Consider the following 14044-nt stretch of genomic DNA (forward strand, 5'->3'; position numbering starts at 1 on the left):
GCTGCTGCTGGCGCGGTGAGAGGCGGGCGCGACCCCCGACCCGGGCTGCCCCTGGCGCTTCCTGGGTCCTGCTGGCGCCAGTGCTGGGGGGCCTGGGACCTGCCCTCGGGGTGGCGGGTCCGGTGCTGGGGGCAGGGGGCGCCTGGGTGTGGGGTGCCCAGAACGGGGGTACGTGGGGGCCAGAACGTAGGCATTGGGGGTGCCCAGGGGCGGGTGCTGACCCACGCTGCGCCCGCAGGTGGTTGCTGTGCCGCCTGGCCGTGCGCTGGTGCCGGCGGCGGCTCCGCGCCGAGCTGCGGGTCGGCGGCTTCCTGCGGCTCCGCAACATCAGCCTCGAGTTCCCGCAGGAGCAGCGGGTCGTGGTGAGTACTGGGCCTTGCCTCCCGAAAGCGGCGCCGTTGGGCGGCAGAGCCCCGCTGAGTCGCCTCTGTCCCCCCGCAGGAGATCGACAGCGTCTGGATCTCCAGCAAGCTGCTGAGCCACGAGCTGCCGTGAGTACCCCAGGGTCCCCCCTTCGCTGCCCTGCTTCGCTCTGAGGCTCCGCTGGCCCTGGCACTAGGGCTGTGCTGGGCAGCAAGTGGGGGCACCCGTGGGTGGCTGGGTCGCCCCGGGGGGAGCCCTGGTAACGGCCTGTTGCTGTTTTTCCATCCAGGCGCTACTTGGCGCTGTGCTTCGGGGAGGTGCGGATCCGCCTGGACCTGCAGAAGGCCCCCGGGCACCTGCCCCCATTCCCTGCGGCTCCCGGGGACGGCAGCAGTGAGGAGGGCGAGCGGGAGCTGCCTGTGAAGCCCTCCCTGTTGCGGGTCCTGAGCCAGGTGAGGCCTGGAGGAGGAGGGGAGCTGGGGGGCGGGGGGCTCCCCCAACTGTCCTCACTGTCTCCCGGTCCTCAGCTCGTCTCCGTGCACGTGGACTCTGTCAATATCATGGTGCTGCACGTGGCCACCTCCGAGTCGCTTTGGCACATCCAAGTCACCAGGACCCGGCTCCTGCTGGACAGCGATGGCAGGAGGTAACGTGGTGGGCTGGGGCCAGGGTTTAGTTGCCCACAACCAGGAGAGCCCAGTTCAGTCAGCGACTCCTTGCTAGGCAGCGCACATCCACCACTTGGCCCCTCTGCTGCTCCCCGGCTCATCCCCAAGGCCACGCGGTGGTGGTTCTGGAGCCCTCTCTCCAGGGACCTGAACCGTTCTGGTACCCAGTGGGCCCTTCTGAGGGTGGGTCAGGTGCCCTCTGTCCAAGAACGCGCCGTGGCAGCCTGCTCCCCCTTGCAGAGTGGCGGTAGCTCGGGTTTGGGGCAGCAGTGGAGGTGGGTGGGGCTCATCTCCCTTCTCCTGCCCCCCAGCCTGGACTGCGAAGTGACCTTGACGCAGGTGAACAGCAAGGTGCTGAGGAGCAGCCAGCTGGTGAGTGTTGGGGACCGGTGCCCTGCAGCTGCCTGGGTCCCCTGGGGAGGAGGCCGGGGTTGCAGCTGGAGCTGTGGGAGGAACCGCACCATTGCTGCTGGCCCTGCTGAGCACAGCTGGGGCTGTGGCACCAGGAGCCCTGGAGCCGGCTCCAGAGCACGTGAGCTCCTCTAGTGGGAGGTGCCAGCTGGACATGAAACCCGCAGCATAGAACAGGGCAGGGCTTGGTCTCTGGGAGAGGCGGTGGCCTGCGCTGGGCGCTGAGACCAGGCTGTGCTCAGGCATCGCTGGGTACGGGAAGGGCAGGCACGAAGCTCTGCCTTGAGCACGGCCTCCCTTGGGAGGTTGACGGGCTCCTTGACTCCCCTCCTCTTCCCCACAGGACGACACATGCCTGGCGGAGCTGGTGCTGGCGCTCTCCCTCTCTGTGCAGGTCAGCGTGAGCAAGCGGCAGCTGACAGGTGTCAGCCTGGGCGTGTGGACTCTGCAGGCCGAGCTGCACGAGGGGCTGTTCAGCAGTGAGCTGCTGCGCTGGGCGGCCCGCGGCGAGGGACGGAGCCATGTCAGGGATCCACCTGCTGACCCTGCCCCAGGTTTGGTCCTCGCACCTAGGGGGCTGTGGGGGTGGGGAATGGGTACCTGGGGCCCCCTGGGCTCTCTGCAGCCCTAGGGGTGTGGTGGGAGCTGGGATGGGGGCAGTAGGGCTGGGTGCTTCCAGGGAGGAGTGGGGAGCTCTGGGCTCGATGGCTTATGACTGTGTCCCTCCCAGGCCCTGAAGCGGCTCCCACAGCGCTGTCTCCGCTGGGTGTGGGTGCCCTGCAGCTCATCCCCAACAAGGTGAAGGTGCAGCTGGAGAGCACCAGCGTGGTGCTGTCAATGAACAGCCAGAAGAGGTAATGGCGGGCAGAGAATGGGTCCAGTGCTAGCAGGGGCTGTTGTGCTACTTGTCCCTGGTGCAGGGGCTCTTCTGCCCCTGGTGCCCGGTCCCTGTCCATCCTCCTTGGCTGTGAGCCTGTGGCAGGCGAGAATGTCCCAGGGGGCTCTGGGCAGAGCCAGGCAGTGGCTCTGGGGCCGAATGAGCGTGGTCTCGGGTGGGGGCAGCACCCTTGGAGACGAGGAGACTGCCAGCTGGTGCACGCTGGGCTGGGGGGCAGGGCGGTAGGAGCAGTGGTGCGGCGGGCCCTCCCCTCATGCCCTGCACCTGGGCCTGGCTGCTGCAGGCACCTCACGTGGACCCTGAAGCTGCTGCAGTTCCTGTACCAGCGTGACGAGGAGCAGCATCCGCTGCGCAGCTTCACGCCTGCCTCTGACCTGGACCAGATGAGTGTGGAGCTGCTGCTGGAAGGTGAGTGCCAGGCAGGCTCCAGGGCAGGGGCAGGGCTGGCTCAGCCCAGGGGGTTCTCGCGCAGGGACCTCTCCTCCTGGCCCAGACTGTCCAGTTTCACGTGGTGTGTGCGCAGTGGGTGGCTGCAGCCCTGGCCCAGCTAACCCGCTGCTGCCCCTCTTCCTGCAGATGGCCTGCTGCTGTCCCAGAGCCGTCAGCGCATCGTGTGCCTAAGCTCGCTGAAGTCCAGTGTCCAGGTGAGCGTGCCTCAGTGCCTGCTGTGCCTGGGCTCCCTGCCCCTTGGCACCCCTGTTTCTCCACTGCCTGGTTCTGGCTCCATGTGTGGAGCTGGGGGATGGATCCCACTCTCACCTCCCTCCCTGCTGCCAGGTCACGGCAATCGACGTGTCGGCTGCTGTGCTGCTCAACACCTGCATCGTCCACTACCGACACCAGGAGTTCTCGCACTGGCTTGGCGTGCTGGCGCAGGAGAGCCGGGGTCGCTCTCCGCTGCCCACCCACCAGGGACGCAAGGGCAGGTGAGTGCCGTCCCCCACCAGGGCAGCTTGGGTGTGTGGTGTGCGTGTCTCTGGCCTGCTGCTGCTGGTTGTCGTGGGTCTGTACTGACTGCCCTGGGAGCTAGGCCAGCCATGTTCCTGACAGAGGGGCCTCCTCCAGGCTTGGTGCTCAGCAGGCTTGGCCGGCAGGGCTCTGTGCCACTAACACTTGGTCTTTCCCCGCCCTGTGGCAGGAGCTGCCCCCAGATCCTGGCTCCCATTGTCTTCTCTGCCTCCCTGTCCAATGTCAGCGTCTCGGTGCAGCTGGGGGACACACCGCCTTTTGCCCTGGGCTTCAACTCCATCACAGCAGGTGCAAGCAGCTGCTCAGAGACCTGGCTGATGTGGTTCAGCTTCTCTCTTGGGGTTGGGAACAGGGGCTAGGGCTTTGCTAGTGGCAGGTGCATAATGAGGGGAGCCTAGTTCAGCCCGGGGTTCTGCAGAGACAAACCCTGTGGGCCTGGCAGATAGGGTGACAGGAGTAGGCACCTTGCAGTGCGTTGGCTGTCCATGTGGGGGCATCCATACCCAGGGACTGCCCCAGGAGGGGAGGTGTCTGGGTGGCCTACATGGCATGCGCTGGCCCAGCCCACATTCATCCTGGCTTTGCACCCACAGACTACCAGCACCTGCGCCCCCAGACCATGCACCAGCGGGCGCTGCTGACCATCGACCACCTTTGCTGGCGTGTGGGCCCTGACTCGCACATCCAGAGGGCCCTGCACCCGCCCAGCGCCCATGTCTGGGGCGAGGCCCTAATCCTCGACTGTTTCAGCTTGCAGGTGAGTGCAGCGGGGGGGGCTGTGCTCCCCTCCACCCCTGGGCAGCATGCACAACTTGGCTAGCTGCCACGTGTTCAGTGGGGCAGGCAGGACCTGCCCGTATATAACTGCTGGCCCTTGCCCCTGCAGGGCAGCTACAACCAGCCCCTGGGCACGTCCAGCACCCAGGCGGACACACTCTTCCTGGACTGCAGCCTCCGGGGCCTGCAGGTAGAGTCGTCGGACACCTGCACCGAGTGCCTTGCCAGGGTCCTGGCACTGCTGTGGCCAGGCCCTGCTGCCCTGGAGTCCCGCACAGAGCCACCGCTTTCCCCAGGGGTGCCCTGGGGTCTGCTCTGGAAAGTGGATCTGAAGGTGGAGGACATCAACCTGTTCACGCTGGCCAGCCTAGTGGGTGAGTGATTGTGGTGCTCTGCGCACCCCGCCCCTGTCGGCTGCTGCCAGCTGCCCCCAGGAACTTTCCCTCCTCTGTGGGTCTGGTGTGCTGGGGCTGTGTCTGGGCTGCCCATGCACCCTTGCTGCCCTCTGCTTGCCCCTTTGCAGTCCCTCATGTGGCTTGACAAGGGCTATCCTGGCTCCCTCGAGCTGTGAGTGCCCCCTGCCCTGGGGTGATGCCCCATCTCCGTGCAGGTGCTTTGGAGGTGAGGCTGGACACACTGACTGTGCAGGGTAGCGCTGAGAGCTGCACGGTTGGCGTCCAGGGTGTGGCGCTGGCCCTGGTCAAGAGCATCACAGAGAAGATGCAGCCATGCTGCAAGGCACCGGCTGTGCCCAGCCCCGTTGTGAGCATCTCTGCGCTGTCTCTCACCTACCACAGCAGCACCCGCTCCCTGGAGGTAGGCAGGGCCCTGTCGGGGAGCAGCTCAGGCCAAGGGAGGGCTCTGAGACCAACCTGACTGAGCCAGGGTGCACGTGGCTGGATGGATCAGGGCACTGCTGGCCTCTGTGCTGCCAGGGCCTGAGGTCGCACTCTCAGCTGAGGCCCTGGCTGTTTTGGTCACAGCTTGTGGCAGGGCTGCTATGGGGCTGTGCGTGGGAGGTGGTGCTGGTACTGGGTGCTGAGCAGGGAGGCATCTGTGTGGAGCGGGACTGGGCACTGTGCCTGGCTCCACCTAGTGCCCTCACTCCCCTGGGAGACCTGGGGAGAGCAGTGAGCTAGCGCCGGCTTCCCTCTGCGCAGGTGCAGTTTGGTGAGGGCCTGACAGCGTCGTGGAGCCCGCCTGACCACATGTACCTGTACCAGCACGTTCTGGCTGCTCAGCGCTGCTGCAACGTGCTGCAGAGCACCCTAGGCCCCCAGGACATTGCCCCAGGCCCTCCAGAGAGCCTTGGTGCAGAGGGGGCCCCGCTGAGGCGGCTGCACTCCCTGACAATGGAGCTGAGCTCGGCCAAGCTCACGGCCTTCGTCTCTGCCACCAACTACATCAGTCTGATGGCGGAACAGGCCTCGGCCAGCTGGCACGGCGGTGGCTCCCTGCAGGCGTACTGCCCCGAGGTGGCAGCTGGCTTCGATGGCCACAGCATCTTCAGCTTCAAGGAGGTGGAGGTCCAGCTGCTGCCTGAGCTGGAGGAGCTGACACTGCAGCGTTGCGCTTGCCCGGCCCTGCGCACCCTACGCAACCGCGCCTGGGTCCTGTCCTGTGCCGTGGTGGCCGTGGAGCTCCCCTACCAGTACGATGTCTCCCGCACTCTGGACGCAGCCATCGGCGTGCAGAAGTGGCTGAAGGGGCTGCATGGGCGTGGGGGTAGCCCCATGCAGCCAGCCCTGCCGCCCGATTTGTTGCTGAAGGTGCAGCGCTTCTCCTGGGTCTTCCTGGATGCCGTGCTGGAGGTGAAGCTGCGGGACAACTATGAGCTGATGAAGGACGAGAGTAAGGAGAGCGCCAAGCGGTTGCAGCTGCTGGATGCCAAGGTGGCGGCGCTGCGCAAGCAGCACGGCGAGCTGCTGCCCGCCCGCAAGATCGAGGAGCTCTACGCCTCGCTGGAGCGCAAGAACATTGAGATCTACATTCAGCGCTCGCGGCGCCTCTATGCTAACACGCCCATGCGCCGGGCCCTGCTCACCTGGACCCTCACTGGCCTCCAGCTGGCCGCCCTGGCCGACGAGTCCTTCCACGGCGCCTCCCGCGTCCTGGAACAGATGCGGGACCTGGATGGTGTCAGCCCGCTCCCTCCCGAGGGCCTGGAGCTCGTCACTCACTGGTGCCGCATGGTGAAGGGCAGCGTCAAGACCTTCTTTAGTGAGTGTCTGCTCCTCCTGGGGGGTCCCCAGCGTCTGCTGGGGTGCCCAGGGTTGCCGGCTGGGCCTCGTGGCTGCCTCTCTCTTGCTCCCTCGAAACACGCTGCCTCTTCCCGCAGTGCGCATCCGCGACTACCCCCGCTACCTGTTCGAGATCCGGGACTGGCGGCTGCAGGGCCGGCTGGCTGGGGCAGAGCAGCGTGGTCAGGCCTGCTCCCGCCTCCGCCAGCTGCTGGAGCTGGGGGCGCCCTGGGGCCAGGTCACCGTTGAGAGGAACATGCCACCCCTCAAGTTCTACCACGACTTCTGCTGTAAGTGGGCTCTGAGGCGGGTGCCGTGGGGTTGGGTCTCTGGCATGGGGGTGGCTCTGTGTTCGTTTGCTGAAGGCTGCAAATGGGGCGAAGAAACCTCAGTTGGACCCAGTCCGCTCTTCTTTCCAGTCTCCACTTTGCCCCTGTGTGACAAGAGACTGGGCAAGACAGACCTAGCGTCTGACCCAGGACATGACAGTCCATGTGCTCTTAGTTCCATGTGTGGGCCGGGTGTGTGGGGGGGAGGGCTGTACCCATGAGCCCCAGTCCTTCACCGCTTGCGCTGAGCTGGGTGGAGAGGCAAGCCAGAGGCTGGGGCTTGGTGTCCCAGCCCCTGGAGGGGGGGGAGCTCCCAGGAAGCAGCCGTGCTGAGCTGCTGCCCACCCCCAGCCGAGATTGCCCTGTATACCATCGTGTGGGGACCCTGCTGGGACCCAGCCTGGACCCTCGTCGGGCAGTGCGTGGATTTGCTCACCAAGCCCTCGGAGGATCCCAGCGCCCCCCTGCCCTGGTGGGATAAAAGCCGCTTGCTGTTCCACGGGGACTGGCACATGGACATTGAGCAGGCCAACCTACACCAGCTGGCCACCGAGGTGAGTTTTCCTGGCAGCTTCCTGCCCTGGACCCCGGACTGAGCCCACGTGCCCCCCTTACCCCCAGTGTTGCCTCGCAGGACCCCTACAACACCACGGAGAACATGCACTGGGAGTGGAGCGGTCTCTCTTTCCACTGGAGGCCTGGGCAGTTCGTCTTCAAGGGTGACCTGGACGTCAACGTGCGCACGGCTTCCAAGTGAGTGTGGCTGTGGGGCAGGGCAGCGTGGGGCAGGGCAGGGGCAGGCCTGACCCCATCTCTCCCGGACCAGGTACGATGACTGCTGCTTCCTGCACCTGCCCGACCTGTGCATGACCCTAGACCTACAGTGGCTCTGCCACGGCAACCCCCATGACCACCACGGCGTGGTGCTGCGGTGCCCACAGTTCCTGCCCGAGGTGCCGGTGGGGCAGCTGCACGACTCGTACCGTGCCTTCCGCTCCACCAACCTCAACCTTTCCATCCACATGGACCTCACCCGGCCCAGCAGGGGTGAGTGGGGAGGTTTGGGGGAGGAGGGATGGAGATCCCCTGCGCTCCTCCTGCCATGTCAGCACCCCGTGTTGCCTTGGGCCGTGGATCCCAGGTGCCCGGAGGGCTCAGGTGCTACAGGCAGAGGTGGGGGAGCGATGCCAAGTGCTGTGTGTGTCCTCCCAGAGCTCTCCCAGCCCCAGATCCTGCTCTACAGCAGCACCCTGCGCTGGATGCAGAACTTCTGGGCCACCTGGACCAGCGTGACGCGCCCCATCTGCCGCGGGACGCTCTTCAACAACCTCAAGCCCAGCAAGAAGAAGCTGGGGCAGCACTACAAGGAGCTCTCGTTCCGCGCCCTCTTCCCCCAGCTCCAGGTGAGGCTGCACCCAGCTGGGGATGAGCTGCGGGGGGCAGGTGAGGCGCTCTTGTTGGCAGTTGTTTGAGTGCCTGTCTGTGCTCCGCAGGTGCATTACTGGGCCTCGTTTGCACAGCAGCGGGGGATCCAGGTGGAGTGCCGCAAGGGGCACATCTTCACTCGTGGTACTCAGCGGCTCATCCCCCAAGGTGAGGCAGGGGCCAGGGGCTGGCTGGGGGCGGGCCGGGCCGGGCCTCCAGCTCTCTGCTAACTGCTGCTTTCACTCCAGCTGGCACCGTGATGCGGCGCCTGATTTCGGAGTGGAGTGTCACGCAGATGGTGAGCGACCTGAATGCTGTCACCGTGTACCTCATGGCTTCGACCTGCGACGAGAGCGCTGACCACCGCCTCAACTCCCTGGTGAAGAAGACCCACCTGCTGAGCTTGTCATGCCTCACCTACCAGCGGCACAGTGCCCGCGCTGCCGAGGAGGTACCGCCCCAGCCCCCATGCCTGCTTCGCTAGTATTACATAGGGCAGGGAGATCCTGGGGGTGTGAACTACCCCATGATGCCAGCATGGGGAGGGGGGGCTGTTCCCCCAGGGACCCTCCAGGCACTTGGGGCAGGAGGAGCTGAGCAGGGCTGAACAGCTGCGCAGTCAGCAGCCAGTGCTTATCTGTGGGGGACTTGTGGGCCCTCCATCAGGGTTCAGAAAAAGGTAGTGACCACCCTGCCAGCCAGGCCTGGAGCCCTGGTCCCCCGCCATGCTGCCTCCCCAGGACCTGCAGGGCCTCCGAGCATGTTGCTGGAGTTGTGCAGTCAGGTTGTGGTAGGAGAGGAGGGGTGGGGGGTGTCTGGCTTTGCCCCAACCTGCTGGATCCCACAGGAGCTGCCCGTCCGGGATGGGGACGATGTCTTCCATACACACCAGCTGCAGCTGGTGGACCTGCGGGCGTCCTGGACCACCACGAACCGCGACATTGCCTTTGGCCTCTACGATGGCTACAAGAAAGCAGCCGTGCTCAAGCGGAACCTCTCCACCGAGGCACTGAAGGGGTTAAAGATTGACACCCAGCTCCCTGCCAAAAAGCTGAAGCGGGGCCCCCCCACCCCCCAGCCGCACCCCCAGCCACGGGCGAGTGCCCCCAGCAATGGGGGCCGTGTTGAGAGGGGCTCCTCGGGGGGTGAGTGCACCCACCCTGGTCCCAGGAGCTGCTGAGCCTTGCTCTGCCGGGCAGGAGCCTCCTTCTCCCTGCCTCTGCCAGGGGAGCCCCTGCCCTGCCCTGCCAGGCAGTGCTAACCCCACTCTCGCCCCAGGAGCCTACATGCTGCAAAAGCTCATCGAGGAGACGGACAAGTTCGTGGTCTTCACAGAGGAGGACTCGGGGGCCACGGAGCAGCTGTGCGGCATTGCCGCCTGCCAGACCGACGACATCTTCAACCGCAACAGCCTCATCGAGCTGGTTAACTGCCAGGTACCTGGAACCCTGCCCTGCTTCCCGCCCCGTCCTCTTCCTCCCCTGGGCACCGCGGAAAGACCTGGGCACCGTCCCCGCAGCCAGTGCTCCTGCCCTGCTGTCTCCCCTGCCCCCGTAGGGAGGATGGGACTAAGGGCTGTGCATTCTTCCCCTGCTGCCTACGGGGCCTGGGGGGCGGGTGTCCCTGCTGGGCCGGCGCTGAGGGCTGCTCTTGTCGCAGATGGTGCTGCGTGGAGCAGAGACAGAGGGCTGCGTGATCGTGTCGGCGGCCAAGGCCCAGCTGCTGCAGTGCCAGCACCACCCCGCCTGGTACGGGGACACACTGAAGCAGAAGACCTCGTGGACCTGCCTGCTGGATGGCATGCAGTACTTTGCCACCACTGAGAGCAGCCCAGTGGAGCAGGAGGATGGGCAGCTGTGGCTGGAGGTGGGTGGCTGTCCTGTCCCTGTGTGAGCCCAGACCAAGCCCTGTACAAGGGAAGCGAGACCCGGAGCCCAAACCAGCCCCCGGCTAGGGCAGGGTTGAGAGTCCTACCCCTGGCCGCTGGGGAAGAGCTTGTCCCCTTGCGGGGCTGGTGCCCGGGTGACTGGGGTGGTGGGGCCGGGTTGGGCAGAGCGTCACCAGTGCCTCTTCTGCCCCCAGGTGAAGAACATCGAGGAGCATCGGCAGCGCAGCCTGGACTCGGTGCAGGAGCTCATGGAGAGTGGGCAAGCAGTGGGCGGCATGGTCAGCACCACCACAGGTCAGTGCCCCAGCATGGCTGGACTGGACCCCAGGCTCCCTCCTCAGGGTGCTGAGGGCTCCTCCTTGCTGATCTGTGCAGCCAAGTGAGAGCTCTGGGGCTCTGCATGGGCTAGAGGCGGGGGTTGGGCTTGCATTTGTCATCCTGCCCTGCCTGGGGTCTGCCCCCTCACTCTGCATGCTGGGCGGTGTATTCGGCATGCAGGGGACAGGGGCAGCCTCGGTGCCCTTCCCCAGCCGGCCCAAGGTGCGGCACCCTGACGGCTGCCCCTGTGCCCGGTCCCAGACTGGAACCAGCCCTCGGAAGCCCAGCAGACCCAGCAGGTGCAGAGGATCATCTCCCGGTGCAGCTGCCGCATGTACTACATCAGTTACAGCCACGACATCGACCCCGAGCTGGCCACCCAGATCAAGCCGCCCGAGATCCCGGCGCACCTGGAGAAGGAGGACCTGCTGAAGAAGCAGGAGGGTGCGGTTACAGGGTCCCCGCCAGACAGCCCTGCGTCAGTCCATCCCTGTCGCAGGAGCTGCCTGGGGCATAGCAGAGCTCTCTGAGCGGGACCTGCCAACCCTTCCTGATTTGGTTCTGGTTTTTGCCTGGTGTGGGCCCCCCAGCCCCTGATATGATGCCCCCTCCCAGCTCTGGCTGTGGCCAGGGTGCCTCTGCTCCCAGCTGGCCCCAAAACCCATCCCTCTGGTCTCCTTCCAGGTGCTGTGGACACATTCACACTGATCCACCACGACCTGGAGATCTCCACCAACCCAGCGCAGTATGCCATGATCCTCGACATTGTCAACAACCTGCTGCTGCATGTGGAGCCCAAGCGCAAGGTACCTGCAGGACCTAGGCTGGGGTGGAGGTGCAGGGCCCCCCTCACCCTCTGACATCTCTCCCTGGGCTGTAGGAGCACAGCGAGAAGAAACAGCGGGTGCGGTTCCAGTTGGAGATCTCCAGCAACCCCGAGGAACAGCGCAGCAGCATCCTGCACCTGCAGGAGGCCGTGAGGCAGCATGTGGCCCAGATCCGCCAGCTGGAGAAGCAGATGTATTCCATCATGAAGGTGCGGCCCCACCTGGGCCGGGGGGCAGGGGTCCTGTGCCAGGACAGGCGGGTCTGACCTTGTTGCCCATGCAGTCTCTGCAGGATGACGGCAAGAATGAGAGCTTGCTTGACCTGAACCAGAAGCTGCAGCAGCAGCTGAGCCAAGAAAAGGCTACTCTGCAGCTGGAGAGCGAGGAGCTCAACATCCTCATCAGGTATCGGAGCCCAGCAGCAGTCTTCCCTGGGCTGCCCACAGCTGTGCCCCTAGCCCCGGCACTGCTCCCAGGAGCCGCAGTTTCATGGCGTCCCCTTGCCCGCTTGGCAGGTGCTTCAAGGATTTCCAGCTGCAGCGGGCCAACAAGATGGAGCTGCGTAAGCAACTCGAGGATGTGAGCGTGGCACGGCGCACTGAGTTTTACTTCGCCCAGGCTCGCTGGCGCCTCACCGAGGAGGACGGGCAGCTGGGCATCGCTGAGTTGGAGCTGCAGCGCTTCCTCTACAGCAAGGTACCTCCAGCCTGGGGGCTCGAGCCGCCCCTCCGGCCTGGCGGCTGGGCTCCAACATGGGCTGCAGGTGGGGGTGATCGGGGCAGAGGCACTCATGGCTGTTCTGCAGGTGAACAAATCAGATGACACCGCGGAGCATCTCCTGGAGCTGGGCTGGGTCACCATGAACAATCTCCTGCCCAACGCCGTGTACAAGGCAAGCACCTGCCTGGGAGTGACGCCTGGGACCCCCTCCTGGCCAGGCTGGGTGGGTGAGCGTCCCCAGGATGTGGGGGGCGCGTGCTGAGCTGCCCGTCCTCACCTGCCTGCGCTCCCCCCTGTGCCTGGCAGGTGGTGCTGCGGCCTCAGAGTTCCTGCCAGTCCGGCCGGCAGCTGGCGCTGCGCATCTTCAGCAAGGTGCGGCCCCCGGTCGGGGGCATCTCCATCAAGGAGCATTTTGAGGTGAGTGGGTCCTCCTGGGCTGGTGCTTGGCAGGTGCAGCAGGAGGCACTGGAGCGGATGGGGCTGAAGACTCCCAGGAGCAAGGGAGGGTGGTAGGGGTTACATGTGGCCTGGGGTCCCGGTGCTGGATGCTGACTTGCTGCTCCTCCCTCAGGTGAACGTGGTGCCTCTGACCATCCAGCTCACCCACCAGTTCTTCCACAGGATGATGGGCTTCTTTTTCCCTGGCCGCAACGTGGAGGAGGAGGAGGTGGGCGATGAGGAGGACAAGTCCAAGCTGGTGACGACAGGTGAGAGCTGGCAGGGTGCAGGGCTGGGTGCAGTCCTGCATGCCCAGGTCCATGCAGCACAGGTGCTCTTGCCTAGCAGAGCATGACTGGACCCCACCTGTGTGCAGGGACATTGGGTCTGGCGGGGACTCGCGGAGCCTGGCATTGCCCTGGTGCTTTGGCCGTGGTCTGGTGGGGCACAGGGTGTGGAGGTGCTTGCAGGTGACACAGCCTGGAGCACTCAGGCCCGTGGCAGAGTGGGCTGAATGACATGCATGTTCGCAGCTGAACACAGGGTCACACAGCCAAGAACAGGGGCAGGCTCAGGGTGAGCGCCTTGTGGGCTGTGAGCCAGGGCTGGGTGAGGCGAGGGGGGAGCCGGAGACCTGTGTGCACAGGTGAGGCCATGGCCAGAGCAGCATGGCTCAAGGGGGTTGGCAAGCAGGCTGGTAGCCCGGGGGGGCTTGGCTGGTCCATGCAGCAGCCCCCCACCCTGCACTGATGCCCACCCACCTCCTGCAGGGATGCCTGTGGTGAAGCCGCGGCAGCTGATGGTGGCTGAGGACTCGCTGGGCCCAGGGAAGGGGGTCGCTCAGGGACTGAACCGGACGTCGGGGGTCAGGAGGTCATTCCGCAAAGCACCTGAGGTATGTACCTCCTGCTGCTGTGTGGGGGCCCTCCTCAGGCTGGTGTCCTGCTTGGGGGCAGGCCTGCAACCTCCCCAGCCCCAGCTGCAGCATGAGGACCCCTCCCCACTAGCCGGCCAAGCCTGGCCTGTATGGTGAGGACTTGGGCAGTGCAGCCACGTGGCAGAGGGGAGCATGGGCTTGGTGCACAGCTCAGTAAAGCAGCAGCTTGGTGCCGGCCCGGTACCCCACTCCCTGGCTCCAGACCCCATCCCTCCATGCAGCGCGGGCTCACGGCTCTGCCTGGCTCTGTCCCCAGCATCCTGTAGATGACATTGACAAGATGAAGGAGCGCGCCGCCATGAACAACTCCTTCATTTACATCAAGATCCCGCAGGTGCCGCTGTGCGTCAGCTATAAGGTGCGTGCCCCTCGTGGCAGGCATCTGGTAGGCCCTGGCTGAGGGGAGGGGACACAGCCCAGGCCAGGCCTTGCGGAGGAGTCGCACAACAGCACTTGTGGGGCAGGTGCAGCCCCGTCTTCACTTGCACCAGCTCTTCCCCCTCTCTGTTGTGGCCTCTGCCCCTGGGAGTGTGCAGGCCCCATCTGCTGTGTGCGTCTCTCCTGAGAGCCCCGTCCCTGTGGCATGAGGATGGTGGAGCCAGGCTTGGCCACAGGCTGTGTGACGAGTCGAGTCTTCCTCGTACAGGGCGAGAAGAATAGCGTAGACTGGGGGGAACTGAACCTGGTGCTGCCGTGCCTGGAGTACCACAACAATACTTGGACCTGGCTGGACTTCGCCATGGCAGTGAAGCGGGACAGCCGCAAGGCCCTGGTGGCACAGGTATGGGGCCCTGGTGCGGGGGACTGGCTGCTCCTCTCTCCTCGGCCCTGCCCAG

The 14044-nt window shown here is 65.5% G+C and overlaps 1 protein-coding gene across 1 annotated transcript in view; it reads left to right on the top strand.

The window, feature by feature from the left end:
• KIAA0100 (KIAA0100 ortholog) overlaps positions 1-14044 on the top strand; it is a 20074-nt gene that overhangs the window by 111 nt on the left and 5919 nt on the right. Inside the window, exons 2-38 of the mRNA XM_019510975.1 lie at positions 208-362; positions 442-491; positions 653-815; positions 891-1009; positions 1343-1403; positions 1786-1996; positions 2173-2296; positions 2624-2748; positions 2917-2984; positions 3118-3266; positions 3479-3597; positions 3903-4066; positions 4196-4460; positions 4697-4902; positions 5247-6306; positions 6425-6616; positions 7007-7209; positions 7290-7408; positions 7482-7702; positions 7868-8058; positions 8149-8248; positions 8329-8531; positions 8928-9225; positions 9359-9516; positions 9740-9946; positions 10163-10262; positions 10548-10730; positions 10971-11092; positions 11167-11322; positions 11397-11518; positions 11629-11809; positions 11919-12005; positions 12140-12250; positions 12405-12540; positions 13042-13166; positions 13465-13566; positions 13855-13989. Coding sequence (XP_019366520.1) covers positions 208-362; positions 442-491; positions 653-815; positions 891-1009; positions 1343-1403; positions 1786-1996; positions 2173-2296; positions 2624-2748; positions 2917-2984; positions 3118-3266; positions 3479-3597; positions 3903-4066; positions 4196-4460; positions 4697-4902; positions 5247-6306; positions 6425-6616; positions 7007-7209; positions 7290-7408; positions 7482-7702; positions 7868-8058; positions 8149-8248; positions 8329-8531; positions 8928-9225; positions 9359-9516; positions 9740-9946; positions 10163-10262; positions 10548-10730; positions 10971-11092; positions 11167-11322; positions 11397-11518; positions 11629-11809; positions 11919-12005; positions 12140-12250; positions 12405-12540; positions 13042-13166; positions 13465-13566; positions 13855-13989 — 6491 coding nt within the window. The remainder of the gene's footprint in view (positions 1-207; positions 363-441; positions 492-652; positions 816-890; positions 1010-1342; positions 1404-1785; positions 1997-2172; positions 2297-2623; positions 2749-2916; positions 2985-3117; positions 3267-3478; positions 3598-3902; positions 4067-4195; positions 4461-4696; positions 4903-5246; positions 6307-6424; positions 6617-7006; positions 7210-7289; positions 7409-7481; positions 7703-7867; positions 8059-8148; positions 8249-8328; positions 8532-8927; positions 9226-9358; positions 9517-9739; positions 9947-10162; positions 10263-10547; positions 10731-10970; positions 11093-11166; positions 11323-11396; positions 11519-11628; positions 11810-11918; positions 12006-12139; positions 12251-12404; positions 12541-13041; positions 13167-13464; positions 13567-13854; positions 13990-14044) is intronic.

Source organism: Gavialis gangeticus, unplaced genomic scaffold, assembly GCF_001723915.1.
Source record: "Gavialis gangeticus isolate Ggan-Ray unplaced genomic scaffold, GavGan_comp1, whole genome shotgun sequence".
Classification (NCBI taxonomy): domain Eukaryota; kingdom Metazoa; phylum Chordata; order Crocodylia; family Gavialidae; genus Gavialis; species Gavialis gangeticus.